This window comes from Exophiala spinifera (genome assembly GCF_000836115.1).
Source record: "Exophiala spinifera strain CBS 89968 unplaced genomic scaffold supercont1.5, whole genome shotgun sequence".
Lineage (NCBI taxonomy): Eukaryota > Fungi > Ascomycota > Eurotiomycetes > Chaetothyriales > Herpotrichiellaceae > Exophiala > Exophiala spinifera.
Genome location: NW_015622517.1, coordinates 2,653,342 through 2,679,477, shown reverse-complemented (window position 1 = coordinate 2,679,477; position 26,136 = coordinate 2,653,342). Strand labels below are relative to the sequence as shown.

The 26,136-nt window shown below is 51.6% G+C and overlaps 9 protein-coding genes across 9 annotated transcripts; 4 read left to right on the top strand and 5 right to left on the bottom strand.

The window, feature by feature from the left end:
• Nucleotides 1-600: 600 nt before the first annotated feature.
• PV08_07537 (uncharacterized protein) lies at nucleotides 601-1,812 on the bottom strand (the record flags this gene model as incomplete). Its single annotated transcript, XM_016381867.1, has 1 exon — nucleotides 601-1,812. One exon carries the CDS (start codon nucleotides 1,810-1,812, stop codon nucleotides 601-603), a length of 1,212 nt encoding a protein of 403 aa, XP_016234969.1.
• Nucleotides 1,813-3,758: 1,946 nt separating this feature from the next.
• On the bottom strand, nucleotides 3,759-4,376 carry PV08_07536 (ADP-ribosylation factor 6; the record flags this gene model as incomplete). Its single annotated transcript, XM_016381866.1, has 2 exons — nucleotides 3,759-4,216; nucleotides 4,283-4,376. 2 exons carry the CDS (start codon nucleotides 4,374-4,376, stop codon nucleotides 3,759-3,761), a joined length of 552 nt encoding a protein of 183 aa, XP_016234968.1.
• A 1,006-nt stretch (nucleotides 4,377-5,382) lies between these two features.
• PV08_07535 (uncharacterized protein) lies at nucleotides 5,383-7,329 on the bottom strand (the record flags this gene model as incomplete). The annotated part of the gene is made up of 1 exon (XM_016381865.1): nucleotides 5,383-7,329. The coding sequence occupies one exon, from the start codon at nucleotides 7,327-7,329 to the stop codon at nucleotides 5,383-5,385; it is 1,947 nt and encodes a 648-aa protein (XP_016234967.1).
• Nucleotides 7,330-8,343: 1,014 nt separating this feature from the next.
• Nucleotides 8,344-9,905, top strand: PV08_07534 (uncharacterized protein; the record flags this gene model as incomplete). Its single annotated transcript, XM_016381864.1, has 3 exons — nucleotides 8,344-8,409; nucleotides 8,553-9,085; nucleotides 9,134-9,905. The coding sequence occupies 3 exons, from the start codon at nucleotides 8,344-8,346 to the stop codon at nucleotides 9,903-9,905; spliced, it is 1,371 nt and encodes a 456-aa protein (XP_016234966.1).
• A 1,571-nt stretch (nucleotides 9,906-11,476) lies between these two features.
• Nucleotides 11,477-12,909, top strand: PV08_07533 (TIGR01456 family HAD hydrolase; the record flags this gene model as incomplete). Its single annotated transcript, XM_016381863.1, has 2 exons — nucleotides 11,477-11,886; nucleotides 11,943-12,909. 2 exons carry the CDS (start codon nucleotides 11,477-11,479, stop codon nucleotides 12,907-12,909), a joined length of 1,377 nt encoding a protein of 458 aa, XP_016234965.1.
• A 1,732-nt stretch (nucleotides 12,910-14,641) lies between these two features.
• Nucleotides 14,642-17,244, top strand: PV08_07532 (uncharacterized protein; the record flags this gene model as incomplete). Its single annotated transcript, XM_016381862.1, has 3 exons — nucleotides 14,642-14,813; nucleotides 14,896-15,051; nucleotides 15,110-17,244. The coding sequence occupies 3 exons, from the start codon at nucleotides 14,642-14,644 to the stop codon at nucleotides 17,242-17,244; spliced, it is 2,463 nt and encodes an 820-aa protein (XP_016234964.1).
• Nucleotides 17,245-18,195: 951 nt separating this feature from the next.
• PV08_07531 (uncharacterized protein) lies at nucleotides 18,196-19,172 on the top strand (the record flags this gene model as incomplete). Its single annotated transcript, XM_016381861.1, has 2 exons — nucleotides 18,196-18,613; nucleotides 18,790-19,172. The coding sequence occupies 2 exons, from the start codon at nucleotides 18,196-18,198 to the stop codon at nucleotides 19,170-19,172; spliced, it is 801 nt and encodes a 266-aa protein (XP_016234963.1).
• Nucleotides 19,173-20,286: 1,114 nt separating this feature from the next.
• PV08_07530 (uncharacterized protein) lies at nucleotides 20,287-22,976 on the bottom strand (the record flags this gene model as incomplete). Its single annotated transcript, XM_016381860.1, has 2 exons — nucleotides 20,287-21,167; nucleotides 21,218-22,976. The coding sequence occupies 2 exons, from the start codon at nucleotides 22,974-22,976 to the stop codon at nucleotides 20,287-20,289; spliced, it is 2,640 nt and encodes an 879-aa protein (XP_016234962.1).
• Nucleotides 22,977-24,640: 1,664 nt separating this feature from the next.
• Nucleotides 24,641-25,810, bottom strand: PV08_07529 (uncharacterized protein; the record flags this gene model as incomplete). The annotated part of the gene is made up of 1 exon (XM_016381859.1): nucleotides 24,641-25,810. One exon carries the CDS (start codon nucleotides 25,808-25,810, stop codon nucleotides 24,641-24,643), a length of 1,170 nt encoding a protein of 389 aa, XP_016234961.1.
• Nucleotides 25,811-26,136: the final 326 nt, after the last annotated feature.

The following is a 26,136-nucleotide window of genomic DNA, read 5'->3' as shown; positions in this document are numbered from 1 at the left end:
TCCACAAAACTTACAAAATTTCACTTTACCTCCCCCTTGTTACTCTCCAGTGCTAAACCACTTGATAATATACAGGGTAATCGGACTCGAGATTATCACCTTTACAAGGAGAGCCCATCGTCACCGTTACAATCTCTCTCCACTCGCCTTACGGTGTGTCCCTTACGGGCCGGGACTCGCCATCATTTTCAACATAAGGTATTCCAAATTGAGTTCTATCATACCGTGTCCTACATACCCTACATGCCTCATACGACACCAAATAATTGATATCACCCTTGTTCCGAAACTTCATACACCTGACTCATACTTCATCAAAGTATCGGCATGAGACCCCCTCAGAACAACACAAGAGTCAACGACAAAGTGCCAGGAAAACAAGAGACTCCAATTTCGCTATGCTTGCAAAACAAAAGGTCTTTCCTCAGGAGCGGGCTGGTGACCGCAATCATTACAGGCTGGTGAAAAAAACAGGGAGTTCGCAACCAAGTAGGCAGTGTTTCAGTGGCCGTGTTTCCTCCCTAGGCGAAGAAGAGATTGCCCAAGCCTTTCAACACCTCCGTCCGATTCATCGTTCACCACACAGAGCCATAACATCGATCAGGGCCACCATCCCATCCTCTCGTAACTGGTTATCATCTCTCTGATTCGTTCGGCCGTCAACTTTTCGCACTCGTACTTGAACCCGACGACCCTTTCGAACAGGCTCCCGTCGAGACTGAGGTCAGCGTCCTTGAGCAATTCCTTTTCCAAGAACGGAGTCAGCGGGCCAGGTTTGGTGATGGCCTTTTGCTCCAGCATATCAGCCCATGGCTGGAGCAGATCCTCATTGAGGTCATCGACCACATTCTCGAGGTTCATCCTCGCAAACTGAGAAATCAAAGATCCTTGGAAGCCGGTCTTGATACCAAATACTTCGGAGAAGATCTGCGCGATGTCGCCCTGACTCGTCTGACCGTGATCGACAATGTTGAAGACTGGAACATCGCCAGGCCCCTCCTCGCCTTTCGACCCGAGCGTCGGCCTTCTGCTGGTGGTTGGCGAGCCCGCAGGTATGGCCGAGTTGGTGGACCTCCACTTTGCAGCTTCCCACAGCGCTCGAGCCATGTCCTCGACGTGGACGGTATTGATTTTTAGGTCTTCGGTCCATAGCCACTTCATTTCCTTGTCCTCTTCCTGGTAAACTCGTGCCATACACAAAGCCTTTGCGATGAATTTGGAATCGTACTCTCCATAGACATGTGCAGGACGCAGAATGACCAGATTCAATCCCGGGATGCGAGACAGTTCTTGTTCAGCCTCCAACTTGACCTTCGCGATTTTCAGCCACGGTTTCAGTTTGTCCTGCTCCGTGCGCGGAACGCGGTTCGGGGCGTAGACCATGCCCGTGCTCACTTCAACAAAAGCCTTCACCCCTCGCTTGGCCGCCTCTCTGGCCAATGTGACGCTGACTAGGAAGGACCGCAATCTGTATACTTCAGGAGTCTGTGACCAGGCCGTCTCGCCTGCGAGGTTGAAGACGTAGTCCCAAGTGACATCGGGTCCCTCTGGATGGTCGAAAATGCGCGACATTGAAGTCTCACGTGCAGCATCAGCCTGGATGAAGGAGTTTGGCGAACATGGCTCGCTGAACTCTGGCGCAAGGTGGGCTAGCTGCGGAAGCACCTTATCGACAATACGCACAGAGGAAGCAAGGTTTTGAGAATGTATGTACTTTGCCAGAAAGCGACCAATGTAGCCGAGTCCACCCACAATCAGAACAGAGGGTTTGGAAGTAGCACTGTTGGGGGATGTGCCTGTCGGATCTGTCATGATGTGTAGCTGCAGGGGTGCTCCGGTGTATTACGAAGAATCGAATAGAGAAAATGGCGCAGGAGGATGCAAATCCTCCAACACCGGCACGGACGCTGAGAGGGATGGTAAAGGTCGGAAGAGGTCGCTGGGAGCCTGGAGGAACTCGTGTCTACTAGGTAGCACCGAGAGAAAGTCAGTGGTGGTGCGAGGCGGGGCAGCAATAATGGGAATCAGCTCACAATGCGCAAGGGGGGGAAACGACAAGCACCATCCGACCGGTCAACTCCAGTAGAAACAGGGATCCGGATCTTTAACTTTTTAAGAGGCCAAATGACCTGGCAAGCTGGCACGGCCCGAATGGCAGCAGGCACTCTCCAGACGGCGGGCTCGTCCGCACACCCACAGGAGGAGAAGTGCCAGAGCGTGGCGCAATTGACGGTGACGGTGTCGAATATGTCGTCGAGTGCTGCGCAAAGAGGTCGAGATGTATCATGTAGAGTCGAAGTCGAGGTCGTCGATATTGCGCTCGCTCGCTGAAAATAAGAAACTGAGAGCGCTGAATTGGGTGATTGCTTGCTTCCCGTTCTGCATATGGCCATGCATGAGCCGTACATAGGGACCCTGCGCTCTGGTTCAGGGGCTCGTGGCAATCGTGCTGGACAACGATCTTATGCAGGTCCCAAAGCTAGCACTCAGGGGTGCATGCATCTTCTGTTTGTTGATGAGGCGGTAAACTGCATGCAGTGTCTGCAGGTTACACTACGGCGGCAGACCATGGTCGATGGAGATTGGGGGCTCAAGCGCACCAGCAACAGGAGGTGGTATGAGCGGGACTAACTGGAGACACGACATACCCCCTCCAACTTCCCTACGCACCTTTTCTGTACAGTAGATTTAGCGAGGACGTTCCAAACTTAGGGTTTCTCCTAGCGGTGACGAAACGGGGGCATATTGAGACAATCGTGGCGTAGGCGACCACGGGCAGATGTCATCATTAACTTAAAAGTCGGTAGAATTGGGCTTCTAGGTGTTCGTGGCATGGCACTTGTACAACGCAACTAGTCATTAAAGGAGCAGGCAACCCAGCGCATCACAGCCCCTGGTCTCTCTTGAGCTGCTTTATAAGGCATCCGGGTGTAAAACACGGCCCACGGTCAAGTAGCACAGCAGCGTGGTTGAGACCGCGTTTCTGACAGCATGAATGTGACATCCCAGGAAGAATAGAAGACAGCCTCCGTGCACAACACCTGTTGATACACAATCTACAATATTATATTATCAATCACTGGCCTAGCAGTTCTAGCCGAGTGCTGCCCGAACGGGGTGCTTTGGTCCTTCGCATACGATTATTGTACAGGCTACCACTACTAGGCTCTCTCTCGAAACCCTATTTCTCCGAGCCTCAGGAACAAAAGAGTTAGCACCAACGTTTCATCGACGATCAGCCGCCCTGCATGTGGTGTCTTGCTGCCCCTGGTCACCAGAAGGTCCTGCTTCAGCCAGGCCTTTCCCTCTCTACTGGTGCCCAACCGAGCCATCATTCGGACAAAAGGACGTGGTGCTCTATCAGCCCCAGTCTCGACTCTTCTGGTGAGTAAGAGGTCCAGCCCAACACCGATGAATGCAATGTAGCAAAACTCCATCCCATGGGCAGGGGATCCCTCACCATCACCAGATGCACCATGCACCATGTCTCAGCCAGGCAATACTCTGCACAATGCTTTCACAATGTCGTGTCTGGAACCGCTCAAATTCGCTCACGAACAACCTCTCGAGAACGCTTGCAAATTGGTATCATAGTCGATGATGTCCAGCTCATCGGCGAACGTCAGAATGCGTAAAATAACCCGCTCATCTTCTACTCATTCGGAGCCGGGCCCGACTGCGCCCGTAATGCTCATTTGGCTGGTGCTGGTCGAGGCTGTGATTTCACATTCGTTGACAGCCAGCTCTGCATGTGTATGTCAGTGTCTTGCATGCGCCTCAGTTGGCAGGGAATTCCTTACGAGGCCTTCAAGCAATCCTTCACCAGTAGTCGCGCAGCTAGGCACAACGTACCATACTCGTTCTTTCAACTGGCCGAGTCTCAGTTTTTCGGTGACTTCAGTCGGCGTCATAGAGCCTGGAATATCTTGTTTATTGGCAAACACCAGGAGGAGTGCCTCTTTCATCTCTCGATCCAATATGATCCTGTGCAGTTCTTGTCGGGCTTCGTCTATGCGTGCTCGGTCGTTGGAGTCGACCACGAAGATGAGACCTTGCGTCCCGGAGAAATAGTGTCGCCAGAGCGGTCGGATCTTGTCCTGGCCCCCTACATCCCAAACGTTGAATTTGACGTTCTTGTACGTGACTGTTTCGACGTTGAAGCCCACGGTAGGAATTGTAGTGACATCCTGGTTGAGCTTCAATTTGTAAAGAATGGCTAAAGAGGTGTCAGACTACTGCTACAGCATCCACTGCTTCTTCTTTCAACCCGTTGCGCACTTACTGGTCTTGCCTGCGGCGTCCAATCCAAGCATCAACAGGCGCATCTCCCTCGATCCGAAGATCTTTCCCATCATCTTTGATATTTGATTGCCCATTTCGAAATGGCGCCTCTCAATGGCAAAAGCTGGGGGAGAAGTTTTGGGGACTGTTCAGATGTCGGGCGCGCGCGTTTGCGAATTGGGCACGACGGGTTGACGGGCGGCCGTGTGAAGATCAAGATGCGCGAATTGAGGTGGAAAGAGTGGATAGGTGTCGAAGAAGAATGCCCAGACTGCGGACAGCACCAAGACTGTCGTCAGCGTCAGAAGTATCGAATCTGATAAAGTGTAGATTTGCTAGGCAGTTGACAATCGCTCGTAGAGCGCCCAAGAGCTGGAAAATATCCTTTCGTGGATGTCTCCGGCGCGCTTTCATACAGCGCCAGACGCGGCTCGTACCTGGGAAAGGGGCTCACTAGGCTTATGGGGAAAGAGGAGAATTGACCAGATTGAGCCTTAGCTCCTCGGCTTATCTCGCAAACACCCTTATCGGCTTCGTTGGGCTCTAGCCTGCACAGTATACTCCAATATGTGTACAGTAGAGTCGTTTGCCGGGAAATCCGCATGCGGTTTAGGTGGTCGAGCCCCTCTAGGTATGGTGGTGAGATGGGTGCGCCGCCGCTGTTGACGACTATAAGGGCCTCGTGTGCCGACACCATTTCTCACTGCTTTCACCCTCGTGCGCCCTGGCGAAGATTGTCGTGCTTCGCTTGGACTAATATCGCGTGATCATATCATGTAGCGTGTGTTACCAAATTCAAAATAGCCGACTCCAACATTCTTGAAAACGAGACCGTAGCCATGACTCAAACCGCAAAGACATAGGAAGTCGATCATCTTCATCTGGCACGACACTTGCAATCTTCAATAGCAGTTGCGTAAGTTAGAGACTCACTTGATCTGTGCGAACATTAATACAATGGCGAAAGACCAGCCCCGATGACTAGAACACGTCTACTAGCTCAACAAGACGCAAGTTTCAACAAGCTGTGAGAGTGTGATTACTGCAGGGGGATGGAACGAAGGCCAGCGCATCTCCTTATTCTGAGCGCTGCCATTTCAATTATATTCCGTCCTTGACATGACCTCCCGCATCAACTTCATCAGGTGCTGTGAGCATTCCATTGACAAAACTCCATCCTTGTCGTCGCATGTTACCCCATTTCTCGGCCACTTTCATCGTGACCAGGTCTCCTGTCGCAACAGCATCTTCTTTGGAGTCATGACCCGCTTCTCCTGCTGCCTGAATGGACCTCGACAGATACTTCTGGCTCAACATCCTGAGTCCATATCTGATAGGTAGGCCACGAGGATGAGGGTACAACAGAACCGTGTCTATCACAAAGGGGTGGATGATTCGGCACACGTTCAGATCATTCTCGATGGAGTGGCCAATCAAAGGTGTCTCGTCGCTCAGATATTCGAACAACAGTTCTCTCGCTGCTGCTGGTGAGTCCACTTTGCGGAGAACATGTCCTTTTCCATCGGTTGAGGCTAAATCGCCGTCCACCATAGCGGTGTTATACGACGGAGCATTGGCAAAGTCCTGCGGTGTAACCCCTGAGAACCTGGTGTTCAGGTCCAGGATTTCACCGTACGGACGAACGAGAATGTCAAGTAGGAGTTCGTTTGTAGGCCAAGCAACCGCTGTTAGCCGAATTACTTCCATCCCAAGAGTAGTATAGCCCATTTCACAATCGAAAGACACAGGACGTCTCCGCTGAACATCGGTTTTGTTGGGGGTATGCTCGAATTGCAAGATGCTGGCAAGTCTCTTTGGATCCTTCACAGTAAACACGTGAGTAGGAGCTTCTGAGCAGCCCTCACTACCTTGAGACTTGTTGCAGCAAGGATAGACCGCTTCCGATTGACCGACTACTCGGGTAGCCTTTGAAACCCCTGCACGGGACGGTTTAGCCCAGTGATATCGACACTTGCCGTTGCTAGTAAGCCGTCCGTGTTCATCTCGTCCAAGGAAAACTTGGAATCGAGTGCTGCATCTGTCGCAAGTCTCAAATCCCCCAGTAGCCGCAACCGCTGCCTTTGTCATGGCGATCTCTTTTTCTGTGGGTTTAGTCGTCACATATCCGAATTGTTCCAGGCCTTCGAGGGGTGTACGTAAATGCTTCAGAATTGCAATTTGCTCGTCGAAAGTAGCCAGGCCAGTTGAAATAGTTGTCTCGTGGACCTGTTTCTCGTTGGCTTGAGATACTTCTGGTGAGGCTGCTCCAGTCCACTCCTCCACTGTCTTGACCCATTCGTCCGTGGACATCTTTTTGATACGGAGCACCTTTTGAGCCAATGCATTCTTGTAGATGTTCTCCCCTAATTTAGTAGCCGCCTCCTCCTCGTCGAGCGAGAAGGTGACCAGTTCCTGATCGCTCAAAGTAAGAACCGCTCGCCGATCTTTCAGGGCAGCAAGCCTGGAATTCTGTATCTTCATCTGCTCGTGTAACTTTTGGAGCAACGCAAACCTCGTCTTCAGCACGGCCGGTGCTTTCGGTACATTTCGAGGTGTCAACGACTCATTCTTGCTAGGACGTTTCTTTTCCACTTTCTGGATCGTAGTTTTATCATCCTTCATCGGCGGGGGTGAGACAGTCCTCGTAACTGAAGCCGGCGTCTGTCTAGTCGTAGAGGTAGGACGAGCCTGTAAGGGCTCAAACCTTGCTTTGATGCTCCCCTGGGCGCATGACTTGCCATCTGGTACAGTTGAGTGATTTCTATCACTGGAGGTTCTGGGTCGGTCCACCTCGTTTCTGGTGGCTGCCGCACTCACTAGAAGCTCGACATCTTGACGGAGTGCGGGAGAGTCCAGTCGACGTCTTTTGGCCGGTGGAGAGTGGACTTCGCCGGCACTGAACGGGTCATATTCTTGCGGCGGTGTGATAGAAAGGTTGGCTTCCGACGCTTCCCTTGCGACAGCGTGCAAGAAAATACAGCGGGGGAGGCTGCACTCATACCGCCGAGGACATTCAACATTTTTGAAGAGACCTAGAGCAGAGAACATGTCGAAAAGTATAATCGTTGTCGGAATCTCAACAAAGCTGGTCCATCCGCAGAGCTTCGGCCTAGAAGTCAGGGGTAAAGCCTGATTCACCGACGACAACAAGCAGGGGAGCGTCCGGCGTCAGATTGGCGTACACTGTCGACCAAGCGTCCCCGATGAGGATCAACCCGCGCTGGCATCAAGAGTTTAAGAGGTTACCCACACTAACCCAGCAGGTGCGACACCTTTCAATCCTTATCGCAAAGATACGAATGGACTAGATAACGCGCCGTTGGAACGGAAGCTAGTAAAGGCCCAGAACAAGATGGTTGGTTGTGATCGGTGATTGTCGAGGTGGGATCAAAGATCCGAATGGCGTTCCAGCAATCGAGGCGCGGTGAAATACTATATGAACCTGCAGCGCCCAGCGTCGGCGTGACAAAGTGAAGCTGCTGTGAACTCGCCTCCTGCACAGCTTCTCTATTGCCATAAACACCGACTCACCGCTCCCAACAACGCAAAGAATATTCTAGTCGTGCTGAGTTTTCACCTGCTTCTCTGGGTCATCTGACAAATCCCTGGTCTATCGGATCAACGTCGACAATATCAAGCTCATAGGTGTGGAAATTGGTGATTCTCCAAGTCCACCGAGAAAGGCCGAGGAGTGAGACGGGCGTGAGTGCAGAGACGCAAGGCTGCTGCTTGCTGCTTTCTCCCACGAGGCGTGGGAGTAAGGGCTCGCTAGGCTCAGTTGGTGCGTTGGGGCCGGCCAGTACTGCTGTTGGAGGCTTCCGCAGGCGTGCTCCAGGCACCTACAGATCCGGTCACCGTGTCACGTATCGGCTGTTGCTTTGATCCGTTCCGAACCAAGGCAACCACGCTCAGCCACCAATCGTCACTACACCGTCATCGGCCCTTGCAAGCGCCAAACAATTGATCAGGGGATCAATAGTTGCATCCATCGTTTGGGAAATGCCCTCCCTTCCCTTTGACTTGCGCAGTATCGACAGGACCGCTCTTTTCTACAACTCGGACATGGCAGTAGGTGCTTTGAAGTCCGGGCAGTCAACGCCGAGAAAGGCTCAGCATCTTTGTGTTTTGGTACATGGGTGCGTTCTTCTCATCTCCAACCTTGTTTGACTCCACGCCATGACTAATTGCATTCTAATGCAGGCTTTGGGGAAACGCTGTACGGATATGCGCCTAAGATGCCACTTGCTGGACACCGCTAACGAATTCCTTAGACTCATCTCAACTACCTCGCGCAGGCTTTACGAGAGAAACATAACGACGAACAGCTCATAATACTAGCCTGCCGATCTAATCCAGGCTCCTTGACCTACGATGGCGTTGAAGTCGGTGCTGAACGAGTGGCTAAAGAGATCGAAGACATGCTAGAGGAGCTAGAGAGAGATGGCTACAAGATCACGCGTTTCTCCATCGTCGGGTACTCACTGGGAGGCCTGGTGGCACGCTATGCTATTGGATTGCTGTACCATAAGGGGTATTTCGACAAGATGGCTCCTATCAATTTTACCACATTTGTCACTCCGCATTTGGGGGTCCGCACACCTTTGAGAGGGTATCAGAATCACCTTTGGAACGTTCTAGGAGCAAGGGCCTTATCCAAGAGTGGCAGACAGCTGTTCATGATCGATAACTTTCGCGGTACCGACAGACCCCTCCTCAGTGTTCTCGCCGATCCAGATAGCATATTCATTGCAGCCCTGCGCCAATTTCAGCGACGTTCCCTTTACACCAACATCGTCAATGATAGGTATGTCGACTACGATCAACACCAGGACATTTGCTGATAGGCGATTAGGTCGGCTGTCTACTATACGACAGGCATATCGAAAACCGATCCTTACACTGACCTTCAGAAACTCAACCTTCATTACCTGAAAGACTATGAGCCTGTCATACTGAACCCTGATCGGCCTGTGGAAACTGTGCCCGAGGATCAGTTACCTACATTCTATCAACGCATCCGCACCAGCGGCCGAACAGTCTTGCGCCGTACGCCGATATTTTTGGCTCTGGTTGTGCTGATTCCCATAGCCACTGTGGCCTTCCTCGTGAATTCATGTGTTCAGACCTTTCGCAGCCGCCGCCGTATTCGATTGCACGAGACAGATGAGCAAGGAGCAGGATTCGGCAAATACAACATCCCCTGGATGGTGCGGGAGATGCGTGTGGGTCTTGAGGATGCATTCGAAAATGTTAATGCTGCACAACAGCAGGACTATCTTCCCCAAGGATCAGAGGAGATTGCCACAATGCCAGCTTCGCCGTCCATGTCCACTTTCACAAACACGTCGGCCGAATCGTTGGGGAATGAAAAAGCGGACAAGACTATGCTACAAAATAAGTCTTCATCGACCGATAGAGCCCCAGATTTCCCCACTTTAGCTCTGACTCCAGCTCAGTTTGCTGCAATCAACGCTCTTAATGATGTAGGATTTCGAAAGTACCCCGTGTACATCCACAAAAGCAGCCATAGCCACGCAGCCATCATTGTGCGGACACCCAGAACTGCGTTTGAGGAAGGTAAAGTGGTTGTCAAACATTGGTTGGAGAACGAGTTCCAAATTTGAAACCGTCAAACACCTGTCCACACATGTTGTACCTGTCGCGAATCTGTGGGACGCCTTATTCATGACTTTTCGACATGTGATCGATTGACTGGCTGAGGTGGTCCTTGAAGGTGGACGATCTCCTAATGGACTTAGGGTAGTTGGAGTGTTTTGGGTGTCTGGCATTTATGCTAACCTATGTGGCCCGGCTGGGCATGGTGCAGCTACCTTTGGCGGTCTCTTTGCGACAACATATCCAAAAACAGCGTGCATTTTGTCATTTTCAGCGATGGAGTTGAATAGATGAGGTGCCTTAGCTAGAAATGTCCAATGGCTTGCATTTACCGATACGTGTCGATAACGACATGTGTGGCGCGACATTGCTCATTCGCCAGAACGAACGATATCAGGTTCTGTTGTAAGCCTATCGGCGTCATTTTGCTATACCAGCCGGCGAAGCTAAGTCCCTGGCCGGATATGGCCGATAGTGCTGACGGGTTTGGCTTCTGCGAGGCTGCCCAGTTCTATGCAGTGTCTTGCCCGCAAGAACAGAGACTCATACGCGAGTTGTGCTCCGAAGGAGGCTCCCACCCTGCTTACGGAGGGACTTAACTCGGTTGTCCACGACCCGTATGTACGAGTACAGGATGAGTACAAGATTAGAGAATGTTGATGGGCGATCGGCGAGACGAGGTTCCTGACTAGGTGTCTAGTATCCCGTACATACCGAGCCGCCGAAAGTGATGGGTCGCAATGAGATCAGTGGCGTGCGGACGGTCAAATGGAATTTTGTGATGGACGGCAAAATGGAGTCCCTGGATTCTCTGTGCGTTTCAGCCTCGGTCTGACAGAAACGTTCAAGGCCCGTGCTACGCATTGAGCGCGGCGGCGAACTGTGTCGATCCATGTATCCGTGTCCGTGTCTGACGGTGAAAAATCTCTTCACAGCCTTCTTGGGACCAAAGGGATCGAGGGGACCCAGAGCTCGTTCCGTCCTCGCTGGAGCCATGGCCCATCATCGTCAAACTTGCGCCAGCCCGCAAACCACATGTCGACAGCGTCCTCAGTCCTGACCGTATCGCCCCCATCTCCACTACGTCTCAACGCTGCGTCGTTATTGCTCGCAATCTCACTGATAAATTTTCTACGAGCAATCACTGGAGTCCCCTTTTTCGACGGCCCTCAGCCCTCGGCCGGCGTCATTCGTCGCGCTGGGGTGTTTGAAGGACGAGGTCTCCGTAATTTCCACGTCATTATGCAGTGCTATCAGTACCTTTGATGGGTGTATTTCCCGAATCTTCTAACGACCGACTCGGGTTTCGTTCTCGCGATACCCACTGTTTTGGTTACAGTTGTCTGGTATCTTTCCACTTTTCTCGTAGTGTGTCCATTGCGGCCTCTTGCTGCTACCCACCAGGGGTGCACGGCTTTGGAGGGCGAGTATACGTATAATAAGCCTGGGTAGCCCGCCATCAATGTCTACCCAAAGGAAAGCACTTATGGTTCATTAGCGCCCTCCTTGTTCTTTGCTGATAAGAAACCCTTCCCGTCCTAAGTACATATAACAAATCGCGCCTGTAGTCATAGTCAACATGTCAGGCGACGGCGTTCCTTCTGATATGGACAACAACCTGTTGTCCCCAATCACTACGAAGAGACGAGACACACGCAGATTATCAAACCAGAGTGCCACTCGGTCAGATCTGTTCGGAGGTCCTGCTGTTGTTGGACCACCTGACAGCGTTGAGGGCGGTTACAGCAATGCCCACCAAACGGCCAAGGCCATGGAATTGGCCAAACATCATTTGGCCGAGGGAGATGACCTGTCCTCCCCCGAAGACTCTCAGCCTGTTACCCCTGATTCGTCTGGCTTGACGACGACCGACAAATACGCCTTTGCATTTGATATTGATGGCGTACTCATCAAAGGAGGCGACGTCATTCCAGAAGCCATTGAAGCCATGAAGGTTTTGAACGGAGAAAATGAATATGGTATTAAAGTGTACGTTGTGACAGCCACAGTGTCCGGACTCTTGAAATTACTGACACTTCCTCCAGGCCGTATATCTTTGTGACGAATGGTGGAGGCAAGACCGAAGAGGAGCGATGCATCCAACTCTCGAACCAGCTCCAGCTGGAAGTGTCTCCGGGCCAGTTCATCTGCGGCCACACTCCCATGCGGGAGATGGCGGAGAAGTATCACACCGTCCTCGTAGTGGGTGGCGAGGGCGAGAAATGCCGCACTGTTGCAGAAGGATATGGCTTCAAGGACGTCATCACCCCGGGTGACATCATCAAAGATAACAAAGACACCACCCCATTCCGTAAACTGACCGAGGAGGAGATGAAAAACTCGAAAAAGAGGAATTATGGCGAGGTCGAAATCGAAGCGGTGTTTGTCTTCGCAGACAGCCGAGACTGGGCAGGCGATTCCCAGATCATCCTGGATCTCTGCATGAGCAAGAATGGCCGGCTCGGTACCCGTTCAGAAACGTTCGATGAAGGGCCTCCCGTCTACTTTTCCCACAACGACATTGTCTGGGCCACGTCGCACGCATACTCGCGCATCGGCATGGGTGCCCTACGCGCGTCCCTCGAAGCCATGTTCAAGGCCATCACAGGCAAAGAGCTGAAGACCATTGCCTTTGGCAAGCCCCAGCTTGGCACATTCGACTTTGCAACCAGACTGCTGCAGCAATGGCGCAAAGATACTCATGGCATCAACAAACCCCCGGAGACGGTCTACTTTGTTGGTGACACTCCGGAGTCGGACATCCGAGGTACCAACGAGTTCAACGAGCACGGCGATCCAAATGTCGAGTGGTATTCGATCTTGGTTCGAACTGGCGTCTACCAGGAAGGTACTAAGCCTGCATTCATCCCAAAGATGACGGTCGACAATGTCCTCGAAGCTGTCAAATATGGAATGCGGCGCGAATTCGACAAGGCCTTGAAGAACCTGACTATTGGCGGCGGAGCACCACAGCTGGCGGATGCCATCGCCGAGGATGACGACGACGAGTAAACCAATATGTTTCCACCCCCCAGAACCTTCGTTTTTGTCAATTATTTTCTCCTCCGATCTATGGACAGTTTGTGTTTTATTCTGGTACCATGGTGTCCTCAAGCCCGCAGGCCTGATGTCAAAAGTCAGGCAAACGAATTTTATTTTTCGAAATCCCGCCACCTACGACTTTACGAATGCATTTTTGGATGGAGTTGCCGGGGGCGCAAACATAAGCCGCACCACCATTATCGAATCTTGGGAGGTGGCATTGGCATGGCGTAGATGAAAATGGGAGACCTCGTGTTGGATGAATTCAACTCCACATAAGGCCGGTTGAGGACGCTTACACACATTGAGCACTTTGAACGTGGCTGAGATGGGGGCCGCTTGGGGGATGATTCTTCCTGAGTATTTCCGTAGTTGAAGCATGTAATCGTATTACGGATGTGAATACGAAATGACCTTCACAAATCAAGAGGGAAAGATCTTCTCAAGGGATTCCCTGTTTGTGCTCCGACAAGACTCGGCCCAAATGGAGAATTGCTTCTTATTGTGTTTGCAGAGTTTCCGTGTTGCTAGGCTCTTGTGTATATGCCGACCCCATGTAATGCAAAGACACGCATTACTGGTGTTAGTCGTTTGCTGTACTGATTGGCATATCCATCCTCCATCCTCCGTTCTTCTTACCTACCTCACATCATCTGTATGATCGTGGCGGGGGTTAGACATGGTGACCCATGGAAGTCTCACCAGGCTCAGCAAGGTCATCAACATCTCAAGTGGAACTAGCTATCAGCCTCAACCACCCTTCGCACGTTGGCAGCGTTTGGGCGATGTTTAAATATAGGAACATGGCCTTTTTGGTCTGTTCAAGGGACCAGAAGTCTGAAAGCAGCAGACACAGTCGCTGTGGACACGTATGAGACATGGACTGCAGTGTCTGTTTGGTAACTGCGGGTTAGAGGGCGACCGCGCGAGAGAGTCGCTCGTCCCAGCACAGCATTCGTCCGCCAGACCACGGGTTGCTTGATGCACCGGTGGTTTAGGTAGAAACAAGGTCTAAATATGCTTTTGGCGAGGGCGTGAAGCGTGTAAAGGCCAGGCTGGGCCAGGATTTGTCCCTTGCTGACTTGTAAGTTGTAGCATGACGGAAAGGCTTAATGCCCTCACACCCATACAGTCACAACCCTCCTAACTCGCTGCACGACCCCCTGACCACCGCCCAAAGTCACAGCTTCCGCTAATTTCTGTCGAATCCAAGTCAAGGCTCACCAGACTTTCGTTGGAGTCCTTCTTCCAAGATTTCCTTGACTACGTAAGGATTTAGTGGAAGTCAGAGTCCGTTTCTGCGCCTGCTGCCTGCAATACCTGGGAACTGATCGACGTCGGACGCCCTGCTGCGCGCGCTCCTTGGCCAGCGTCTTCCTCACTGCCCTCCAGTTGATCCTCCTTGCACATCAACTTCAAGGCCGTCGCTGTTTTCCCAACTCGTTCCTTTCGATCGTGCAGTTCTCCCATCCCATCGCATCTTGTGCGTTCGAGCGTTTGCTTCCTCATTCGTTCCAAGTGGTCTTTTTGGCGCACGGCCACGACATCATCACTCGCGCTTGATTTGTTTGAACAAACAAGGGCTATAAGAGTCGGAGAAGGCATCACGCACAACAATCACAATAACGACGTCGCTCCCTCCACGTCGCGGGGCCCTCCTCGCCTGGAACCCGCCTAGGAGCCCACTGCCTTTGAAGCCGACATGGCGACAAATGGCGCAGGCTCGACAAGTCCTCCACACGCTATCGACAGGGCAGCACAACGTGGTGCGCCTGTACCTTCTCCTATAGCTACCGCTTCCCCTCCTTCCAGACGAGAGTTGGCATCGTGGTGGAAAAAGTTCCGAAAAACAACGGAAAAACCAGACGAGAAGGGTGAGGCAATTGCACTTCAGCCTTCCGCCCGCAAGACGACTGTGCTGTTTTCTCTTGAGCCACACTGCTAACCCTTTGTTAGTTGAAAATGGTCCTGGAATCTTCGGTGTCCCGTTGGCCGACAGCATTAGATACGCGAATGTCGCAATTTCGTTACAGAATGAGAATGGCGAAAGCTTCATTTACGGCTACGTGCCCATTGTGGTAGCAAAATGTGGTGTGTTTCTGAAAGAGAAAGGTATGCTGTGCAGGTGCCCAGGCTCTTTGTTCTATACCAATTCTAACGATGACTGTAGCTACGGATGTCGAGGGAATCTTCAGGCTGAGTGGCTCAGCGAAGAGAATCAAAGATCTACAGACAGCATTCAATTCTCCTGACAGATACGGAAAAGGGTTGGACTGGACTGGCTACACGGTTCACGACGCTGCTAATATCCTGCGCCGTTATCTCAATCAGTTGCCCGAACCCATTGTTCCTCTAGACTTCTACGAACGATTCCGAGAACCCCTCCGAAAGACCCAGATCCAAGGCCCAGATGGCGAATTGCACCCCAGAGACCTCAGTGTCAGCGAGCACAGCGAAGCCGTGTCCTCTTACCAGAAGCTCATCACGGAACTGCCGCCTCTGAACCGACAACTCCTCCTCTACATCCTTGACTTGTTGGCAGTTTTTGCCTCCAAATCAGATCTCAACCGCATGACTGCCGCGAATTTAGCGGCCATCTTCCAACCTGGCATCATCTCACACCCTTCACACGACATGGCTCCTCATGAATATAGACTCAGCCAAGATGTGTTGATATTCCTGATCGAGAATCAAGACAACTTCCTCATTGGGATGTCAGGAACGGCAGTTGATGAGAAGACCCAGAAAGATGTTGAAAGTGGCCCACCATCAGTACGCTCTCCCAAGCCTGTTGGCAGATCTACATCCAACGCCAGTGCAGGCGCAGACAGTCTAAGAAAGTTCGGCGTACGCCGAAACGTATCGGTGTCCTCTCGTGGTTCTAGAGAACGGAGCAGCCCTGGTGTCTCGAGCCCAGGCACGCCTTCTGGAGTGACCTCCTTTGGAGGAGGCTCGGGTATTTCTCGCAGTAATACTGTCCCATCCAAGAGGTCCCCAGCTATCGCGTCTGGCAGATTTCAGCGCATAACAGATGGCCCAGACTCGAGTGTTCCTGCGGCCAGCTCCCCAATTGCTGGGCCAGGAACGCCTCAAGCGAACCACGAGACCAGCGGGTCGAAGCCATCAAGTTCGAGATCAATTCAACCAGATGAGACCGAGGACAGAATTATGCCGGCGCCTACCGACGATCCAACCCACCAAGCAGACGATTCGCAAAATAGGACAAATTCTCTTCCCCTTGCAGTCCCCAACCAAATTCAACCTCTGCCCTCACCGTTGGCAACTCAGCAAGTCCTCTCCAACACAGCTGCAAGTGCGAATAAGGATCGCAAGGTGCCGAACATATTCTCCAAATCACCCATCTTCGGCCCTTCAGATCCATCTGGTAGACAGCCTAGAAAGCTTCAAAAGAGACAGAAGATTCCTGGAGCCGCCAATGAAAGCGCTCAGAGTTCATCAAACTCTCTACAGGGAGACGATTCGGGCACATTCCATACACCCCTCATCTCTCCTGATCTCAACAATGCGGGCAGAGCCGATCCATTAGTACCACCACAAGGCCCCGCATTTACCAGCACAGCAGCTACCCCTGTCAATGAGACACCAGGGCAAAAGCTCTTTGGCGCGAACGATGAGCAGAACCAAGGAACCGGTCTGAGACCCCCTCAAAAGTCTCCACCTGGTTCAACCCGTTCTCGCTCCTCTTTTACAGATCACTCTGAACCCGATGCTGGAGAATACACGTCGAGTCGGCCAGAAAAGGAGAAGCGTCGTAGCAGATGGAGATTTTCATCGTCTGCGAAAAAGGGTGAAAACTCTCCACTAGCGCCTCCACCGCCTATTGGGCAAAACCAAGGTGCCAGGGGCAGCAATAGTTCTCTCGGCAGCGCAAGTCGACCACGGAAGAGCTTTACTGGAGACTCTCAGCAGACGCAATCGGCCTCCCAATATGGTGACGCTCCATATGGAAGTGGACAGCAGTCGCTGATGTATTCAAGTCAAGAGTCGAATGAAGGACACAACGTTGAAGGCGAGAAGAAAGGCTTATTTGGCAAGTGGAAGGCCAAGATCTCTCAGACAAGAGAAGAGAGACAAGCTGAAAAAGAAAGAGCCAAGAGCCCCCCAAGGAATGAATATGGTGCCTCGCGAAGCAGTCTTAGTGCGATTGCGCAGGAACACTTTGCGCAGAGAGGCCGGTCCTTTGACAGACCTCGTGAGGAGCCTTTGCCTGGCGTGGTTGAAAAGCCAGTTGCCGAGAGCCAAGCTCTAGATCCCAAGCAGGCGGCTGAGCAGGGAGACAAGTGAAGATTGAAACCATGGACGTAATTGACGACGTGATGACCATTGTGATTATCTGTTGGATTATTTTGGCCGTGTTGGGAGCACGGCGCTCTGGAATTCTTTGCCCCGGAACTGAACAGAGTACGGAAATTGGAGGAAGGACTAGGGAAGTTTTAATGCTAAGGAAGAGGATGTGTCCCGCAGGTCTGGAAATGGCACATTGGGTTTGACGAGGCAAATCAGGCAAATAAAATTGGGAGCAAGACTGAACCAGTATCCGGACCAGGAACAAAGTTGAAGCTATGGATAGAGGAAAGCAGTTTGAGACGGGACACCAGACTAAATTGATGAAACAGTCACTGAGGCAATGGCATATGCTGAAATAAAATGAGGAGGAGTATGACCTGTTCAACACTTCGTCCCGTCACTTGAGAATCGATGCAAGGTTCCAGTATGAGGTGTTGTGGCTGTATCCGTACTGCACACTCCCGGGCCGTATCTGATATCTGATGTCTCTTCATTAGGTGGCTATCACGTGACCCGAGTCTCTTTTGCTTCAAATGTGGCTAGCGTGGTTTGACCGTGAGAAGGGATCCACCCAAATTTGCAGAAAGCTGCGAAAAGTGCGGAGAGACAGAGAGAGACAATTTTTACTTGTGAGTCTGGTTTTGCGAGTCACCGCACGACACGACACGAGTTTGGTTTTTATTCTCATCGAAGAGAGAAGCCCGAGGATCGGCGTCCTCGTTACTTCCACGCACAAACACGCGACCAGCAACTGCAGAGCCGACCTCTCCCCGTCGCGCCTCCGACTCTTTAACATTCGCTCAGTTCTCCCCCCGAAAGTGCAGGCCGTTTGATTGAACGACGGAGCCGGAGCCAGAAAAACAAAGGAGATAGGAAGAAGAAGAAGAAGCGACCAAAAAAGATTGAAAAGGCAAAAAGCCAGAAGAGAGGAGAAGATAAAAATCCAAAATGGCAAAGGAAAAGTCGACGGAAAAGCTGTCGTCCAAGGAGGAGCGCAAGGCGGCTCGCAAGGCGGAAAAGAAGGCGTCCAGATCCAGCGGCGCAGAACCCACGGGGGTGACAAAGGTCAAGAGCGACAAGAAGGACAAGAAGGACAAGCGAAAGGCTCTGGCGGAAAAGGTGTTGAACTCGATCGACGACAACAGCAACAATGGCTCCAAAAAGAAGGGCGGCGACGACGACAGCGAGAGTGAGGACGTAGAAATGGACGGCGACACCACCGGCGGGGTGGAGGTTTCGGCGCAGGGAGACGTCAAGAAGAACGAGAGGTCGCTCGCGACGAAACCTGCCGGGCCGTTGGTGCCGTTTGCGAATCCGTTGGCGGATGAAAAGGTCGCGAAGAAGGTGTTCAAGGGTGTCAAGAAGGGTATGTCGAGTGTTCTTTCTGTTTGTTTGTCTTTTGATGATGATGATGATTTTTTTGTTTGTTTTGGTTGTTTCTTCTCCCACGCCCTCTCTCTCTCTCCTTCTTTCCTCTTGTCTTTGTTGTTACACACCGGGACAAGACAAAATGGCTAATGACTCGTTGGAAATTTCCCGCAGCCGCCGCGCAACGTACCCTCAGAAGAGGCGTCAAGGAGGTCGTCAAGGCCCTGCGCAAATCCCCCGTGTCCAACGCCTCGGACCCGGTCCCCATCGGCGTCGTCGTCCTGGCCGCGGACATCTCGCCCATGGACGTCATCTCCCACATCCCCGTGCTCGCCGAGGACCACAACATCCCTTACATCTACGTGACCAGCCGCGCGGAGCTGGGCCTCGCCGGCCAGACGAAGCGCCCCACCAGCGTCGTCATGATCAGTCGCGACGCCGGCAAGAAGGGTGCCGCGGGCGCCGCCGCCGACGCCGACGACGGCGAATCCTGGGAAGAGACGTACAAGAGTCTCGTCAAGGTCGTCGAGAGGGAGGGGAAGCACGTCAAGATCTAGAAAACTCTACGAGAAAAAAAAAAGCAGTTCTAGACCCTGTGGTTGCGCCGTTCCACACCTCGTACTCCAAACCTCGGTCATCGTACCTCCCTGCTTCTCTGTCTACTTGCCCGCCGACCTTCCTACCTGGGCCAGTCGGTCGGTACCTTGATCGGTTTTTACTTTTTGAACTGGGCGAAGGAGGGATCTGGGACCGTCGGTTGGTGTGTCACGTACGATGGGTGGATGCTGGTGATGGTACTCTTGTGTGATGCGTTGCTGGTGGCGGTGGTGCGATCGGCATCCTCGTGGTCCTGTTTGTGATGCTGTGAACCGAACACTACTGAGGGAAACGAACCCAAGCGGAAGTGTCAGAACAGAAACGAGATGGACATCACACATCCCCATGATGCGTGGGACGTGGTGCGTGGTGCGATGTGGGAATACAGAGTAGTCCTTTCTTGTCCTATTTGAAACCGGCGTTTTTTGATGATGGGACGGCCACTTTGATAGGCTTGGGCAAAACCTCACTGCCAAGGACGGACTGAAAAGCAATTATACTAGTCACTGGCACTGTCGCCGGGATGTGTGTGCGTGCGATTGTGTGTGAACACTTACCCGACGTATTTCATGGATTAGATCAATTCCTGGCTCGACTCGTGTTAAGATGGCGGTTGATGGTCATCACATTTCTCCCGTTGAATGCCTTCTCTTGACAACTGAATTCGACCCTTTGTATCGTCCTAGGATTGGATTTTGTTCTTCGTTGAGTCAATTTATGTGAAAAGCGATGTATGTACGTACATAAGGTATTGTGTACCAGGCAAGGTGCAACAACCATGGTTCGTACAGAGCATCCTCCCCGTTACCATATTCCATAAGCACCTCGATCAGCCACCTACGCCGCCCAACCCTCTTTTCATTAGGAACCTTTCATACTTCGTTCAATTCATTTCATCATATACTCATTCTTCATCAAGGACATTCACATAAATGACAGTCGAATGGTGCATTTGCGCTCTCGCGAGCTTCGCAAAACCGATGTTTGTATGAACTCCTCCTTCAATGCCAGAACTTACTAAGGCCACCAAGATTGCCCTTTGCCATGGCAATACAGTCGATATTATTCGTCCTCTCAAACAGACTCTTCGGACGGTTTGCTTCCTTCGTCCGACGACCTGGGTAGTGCCGATAAACGCTCACTCAGCCTTCGCAATAATGAACGTCCATCCGGGCCGCCAGGGCTGAAACTCCGTGTCCTGACTGTGGCAGGATAGGTTGGAGAGCCCGCGAGTGGAGGACGCCTCTCACTCAAATTCTGCCGAGACGGACTCAGCCCCGGCGACTCTTCGCCAAAGTGTCTTGACTCGACGGCGGGAGACAGGAACATTGTGCCTGGAGAACCACCCGTGGCCTGTCTTGACCCTCTCAGCCCCTCTCTTTCATACTGGCTCTTCCCCTCCGACTCCGTGACGGTTACGTTTGTTGGCATGTACTGAGGCTCTTCGAACTTGATGGTGCTCGATCTTTGTCGGTGTCTCAAGGGCGTCTGGCCAACATCGTCAGGCCAGATATCCAAGGCGTTGCTGTGGTCCGTTGCGGGAGACTGCAGTGTATGTCTCGCACCCCCAGGAAGATAGTTTAAGACGCCCCGGGACATGCGTCGTGTGTTGGCTAGGAGAAACCCTTGTGAGCCCCGAACCGACGTCTCCGAGCTCAAATCATGAGACAACCTCGCCTCAAGACTAGCATGAACTGGCGGTCCCTGAACGGATGTCTGCTTTTCGTCGGCAGAAGTTGTTCTTTTTGCAAGGATCTTCTTTTTCAGGTTTTCAGACCTCCTTGGAGCGGCAAAGGAGACGAGTTTGATCAGGGCCAGACCGATGTTTGCGAACAATCTTCTGCTATTGTCTGGATTGTTGACTATCAGAATCAGTAGGTATGTAGGAATACAAATCCCCACCACGGTCACGGCGAAAGGGAGGAAATTATCATCCACAGGCATGTTTGTCATTCCTATTCCAGTTTGTCAGCGTTTTCTTCCAAGAAAGGACCGATATGCCTACCGAAAATGGAGGTGACAAAAGTCAAAGGGAGGTAGAAGAGTGTCACCAATGTCAACAGTCGGATATTGTAGCCCTGTTCGACAGTGATTTTGGCCATGTTGACAGCTTCTCTGCTTTCCAGAACTGAGGTACCACTAAACAGCCACTCCCTTAGGTTGCGAATTTCTTTTTGTTGCTGTTGGAACATGTGTAGCACCTCCTCTAAGCGGACAATCTCCTTTTCGAATTGTCTTCGAGTATGTATGAGCTTCTTTCTCCAGTTGTGATACTTGGGAGACTGCTCCTTTGTCCCTGGAAATAATGTTTTATGCTCACCCGACCAAAACTCGTCGGTGAATGTCTCTCTGTAGGCCGTGATCATCGCCTTAATTTCATTACTCAATAACCCAAGCGTCTGCGAGGCCCAGAAATATCTTCGCGAGTATGTGTATTTGTCATTTTCAAACAGAAGCTCATCCCTCAAGCCTCTGTCAAATATGGATCTGTTGGGCGGCGTCGCTAGTCGTTGTATACTCGAGAACACCTCTCTGAACCGCTTGACGGCATCTCGGTATTCCACCATTAGAGAAGAAAGGAACGCATCAGGCCCATTAACATAATGATGGTTTGTTTCGTGGACGTCGACACTAGATCTCCAATCAGGAAAACACTGTATCGACAAAACATGCCAGGGGGCAAAGGGATCGTAGATATGACCAACAATAGATTTCCTTTTTCGAGAGTTGCGTCTTAGAGTGTGACTCGACTTGCCAGCTAATGATAGTGCCACCACGGACGAACAAGTAGACAAAGGAATGTGGTCATCGGAATGTTCTTGAACACTATCGTCATAGTTTTGCCATGGAAGAGGTGATCTACCATCGCCAATGATGGTGTGATATTTGAAAACGAAGACGACTGAACGCTGCCGGCGGTGGTCTTTCTCAAGATACCCTTTGGTAAAGGCTTTCGTTGGCGTTGTATCGTCAATCAACATGCGGTATATGCTGTCCATGTCGAAATAGTCTCGCATTGTCAGGTGTAGTGCGGCAAACAGGCTGGAAGGAGGCTCCCGGACAATAATGATCCTACCCACTGCCTGATGCCTTTTTGCGTCAGAGTTTGTGCTTCGAAGAGCCTCCCACACAGCGAGAGGGCCTTCTTCTGAATCACCTCTGCTATACCGCAAAGGAGCTCCATCTGTAGATACATGATAGATGTCCGCATGTTGATGATTTGCGTCGATTTGGTGATGCCGATCCTTCAAGAATATCCCATTCTCCAAAAGGCTCAGGTTTCGGAGGAGATCCTGAAGAATATATTTGCTGTAAATATCCCAGTCATGACTTTTTAGATGATCGATCAAGTCCACCTCGGAATGTTCTACGGATGGTAGGAGCTCCTGTGCAAAAAGCGATTCGTCATCTTCGCTGTCCGAAGTCAGATCTCCCGTGAAAATGGAGTCTTTGGTCTGATGGGCTTGGCTATGTTCCAAGATGTAGGTGGAAGCCCGACGAGCTTTTGTAAGGGCTTGCGGCACGGTTGGTTGCTCTATGTCTCGCCCAGTGCTTGAAAGAGGTAGTATCTTAGGAGACGCCACTATAGGCCTTGGGCCGGAATTCAATAGCGCCAATTCGGACAGCGTATCCTCTCTGGCAGATCGGCCATTGAGTGCTTGTTCCAGAGTCTCATGAACTTTCTCGAAGGTCGATAGGTACGCTCTTCTGTCAGCCTCGAGCTGTTGAATGAGATCTCGAATTGCGTCATACTCTAGAACCATGGTTGGTACGGCGTGCTGAGAAGAGTTGTCAGGACCGCAGTCATGCGCGAGAGGATTTGAATCCGCCGGAGAGTCCATTGAGGCCGACTTATAGTGGAGTGAAGCGTGGTTTTTGGGAACGACACCGCATGATGCAGGCGCAGCCACTAATGGAGACCTCTTAGTTACCAGCCCCGCGTACCATTGTAGACCGTGATAGTCTTAGAGCCTCATTTGATTGTGGCATAGGGCGAGTTTAGAGGTCGGTTCCAGGTCTGCATTCAGCACTCTGTCGATCGTGGAGGGACCTCCTCCTCCAAGTTGTAACACGCTCACCGAATGAGAAGGTCAACCAAGGGTGATTCGCCGAGCCAGAAGCTAGTACAAAGTAAGCAGCGAAAGTAGGATACTCAGGATTGAGAATTTCAACAACGATGTTGATCTTGTCAACTTCGACGAACTCACCGCTGGGCAGAAGCAGGAGAACGGCATAAGATGACCTCACCAGTCCCTGGGCGAAAGGAGGCACAATGACAAGGAAGGACAAAGCGATATCCGGACAGGCTCACAGGGTTCAGGAAGCAATACGGATACCTGGTTATTGAAAGGGGACTCGCGGACTAACTAGTCTTCGCCAGCCGTGTCATTGCTTTCGGTGCCTGGAAAGCACAAAGGGAGGGGGTTGGCTCTGGCATAGCCATACCCCTGTTGAACAAGTGTCGAGGGAGGCAAAAATCGATCCTTCTGCAGGGGCGACCCAGGCGAGCTGTTAGTGACACTCCATACTCGGAGAGTCTTAACAGCCTAGTGAGCCTGTCCTGGGCCAGTGGTGAGCCATTAGGCTCTCGACATCGCCAAATAGCTGGCTAAAGAGATTCGTCCGGTGTACGAGCTAAGAGATGCCCATGTTAATTGGTAAACCGAGCCAGTTAAGATAGACTTTTAGCAGGCATCTTGCAGGTATTCCAGCAGGCTTACCACTTCTAAAGACGCTTGGTTCTCTTGGCGGTCCGCTGAGCCCCGAGGCCGCAAACTAAGGGACTGTACGGAGTAGGTACAGGTACACACAGTACGACACAACACAAGTACCCAGCCTCACTAGCCTGGTTCACCCTAGCGCCTTCCGTTAACCTGGACAAAAGTCCTCATGGCAAGATAAGGTAAGCAAAACTGCTGCTCGACTTCGGGACCTGGCGACACTTGTTGTACGACACAGTATTCTCAAAGCCCTGCTCGGGTCTTCCATGGGGAAGGCTGGAGATCATTCCTGAGGTTGTTTACGGAGTAAGGTCGAATGCTTACACCTCCGGAACACTCAGGGTATGGAGATCGTTGGAGCACTGTTGTCTTCAATGTCTCTGTAAGCTCTGACTGGAGGTATGATCTGTGTTGAGGGGACTCAAATGACAATCATGAAGGCTTCGTGAATGAACTGATACACGAGATACCTTCCTGACCATAATTCACTGCCTAATATGTTGCTGATGCCGGTCCTAACACGTCTCGTCTTGCACACCGACGTCTCAGTCAATTACTCGGCAAAATAAATTGCGGGCGAATGAATGACCGACGGTTCTGCCGTGGAAGTAGATGGGTTCAAAGGAACATCTATACCCCTGTCTATTCGATAAATCTATACACAGATGGTCTCATTGTATGCTTCCCAATCCCGCAAGTTGGACGCTTCAATCATCTACTCCTTTTTGCGTGTGGAGGCTGATGGTATCTACAATATCTTCATCGTCTCCGTCACCCCGGCCAAATACATCCTCATCATCGGTAGGTTCATCATGATACTCTGTTTGCGGATTAGGGGAAGATTCGTCAAAGTAGTCCATGACATCGTCGTCTCGTTCCAAAGCGTTCGCAGCCACCTGGGCTTCCGGGTCGTCAGCGTATTCCGGGGGTAAGTGTCCAGTTCTTCGGACAGCATCTCGGATGTTGTTGGCTTCCTCAGCCTCCAGCTCTTTAGCCCGAGCCATCGTCTGCCGATAAATGTACACTCCTGTCAAGATGCCGACAGTCGCGCCAATTGCAATCCCGGAATAATTGACTAGTCTGTCGCCCATGGTCATCTTCTCCCTTGTTCTTGCAATTACGGCTAAACGGCTTCCAATAAAGACGTGTATCAGCAGTTTCGGAGATACGATGGCCGTGGCCAACGCATACATGGCTGGGTGGACGGTCGGAAATGTCGACATCGCTCCATTTGACAAAGAGTAAGGCAAAGGGCATAAGCGAATCATACACAAGAGCTTCAGGCCGTCGTGTTTGAGGATGAGCGTGAAGGCGGCAAAGCGCTTGTCGTTTGCAACCATTCTCTCCACCCACTTTCGCAGTACCGTTCTCGAGAGGAGGAATGAGCAAAATGATCCTGCTACCGTAGCAGACGCCAAAATCAACCACCCTTCCCATACCCCGTACACAAATCCAGCAGTCGTTCCACAGGTCGAATAGCCAATGACTGGCGGAAAAGCTGTCAAGAATGTTATGGCCCATAGTATTGTCCAACCACCTGTTGTATGTTTCCATCGTTCAGCAAGGGGCTCGAGCAGGCCAAAGATGCGTTCATTGAATATCAGGAAAAGGATGGCGAGGACGTTGAGAATCACAAGCCCAATGACGGATAGCACCCGCTGCAGCACACTCATCTTGCTCCATACTTTGACAATTCGTCTTTGTATTCGTTCAGCATTCCTGATGGCCTCATCTCGCCAGGCGGCCGATCGACTTCGAACGAAGGGAGAGCTTCTGCCAGTAGAGAGTGACCTTCGCGGCGGTTGCCAGGGACTGAGGAGGCCGGCCCGCGGCGAATCATCATCAGCGTCTGGGAGCGCGATATGGTTTACGGTCATTGTGACGGAGGTAAGAGGGCGTTAGAGGGTTAAGGCCGGTTTGAGAACTGGAGGGAGTTGGGATAGCGGATGGCTCGGTACAGAGAGAAAAGTAGACGAGGTGACTTAGGACATGCTGAGCCCATACAATAGTTTACAAGTATGCAAGACAGACGGGAAGACGTCAAAGGAGAGATGTGCCGACAACAAAACCGGGATTGTAGGTGAGAAACGGAGAGAGAAAGGTAGTTAGAGTCGTAGGCAGAAGGGTTAGGTAGGATTGATGAAACATGCACAGACTGCGATTTCTTGGAGACTCGGGCCGTTGTCAACTTGTCAGCATCGCT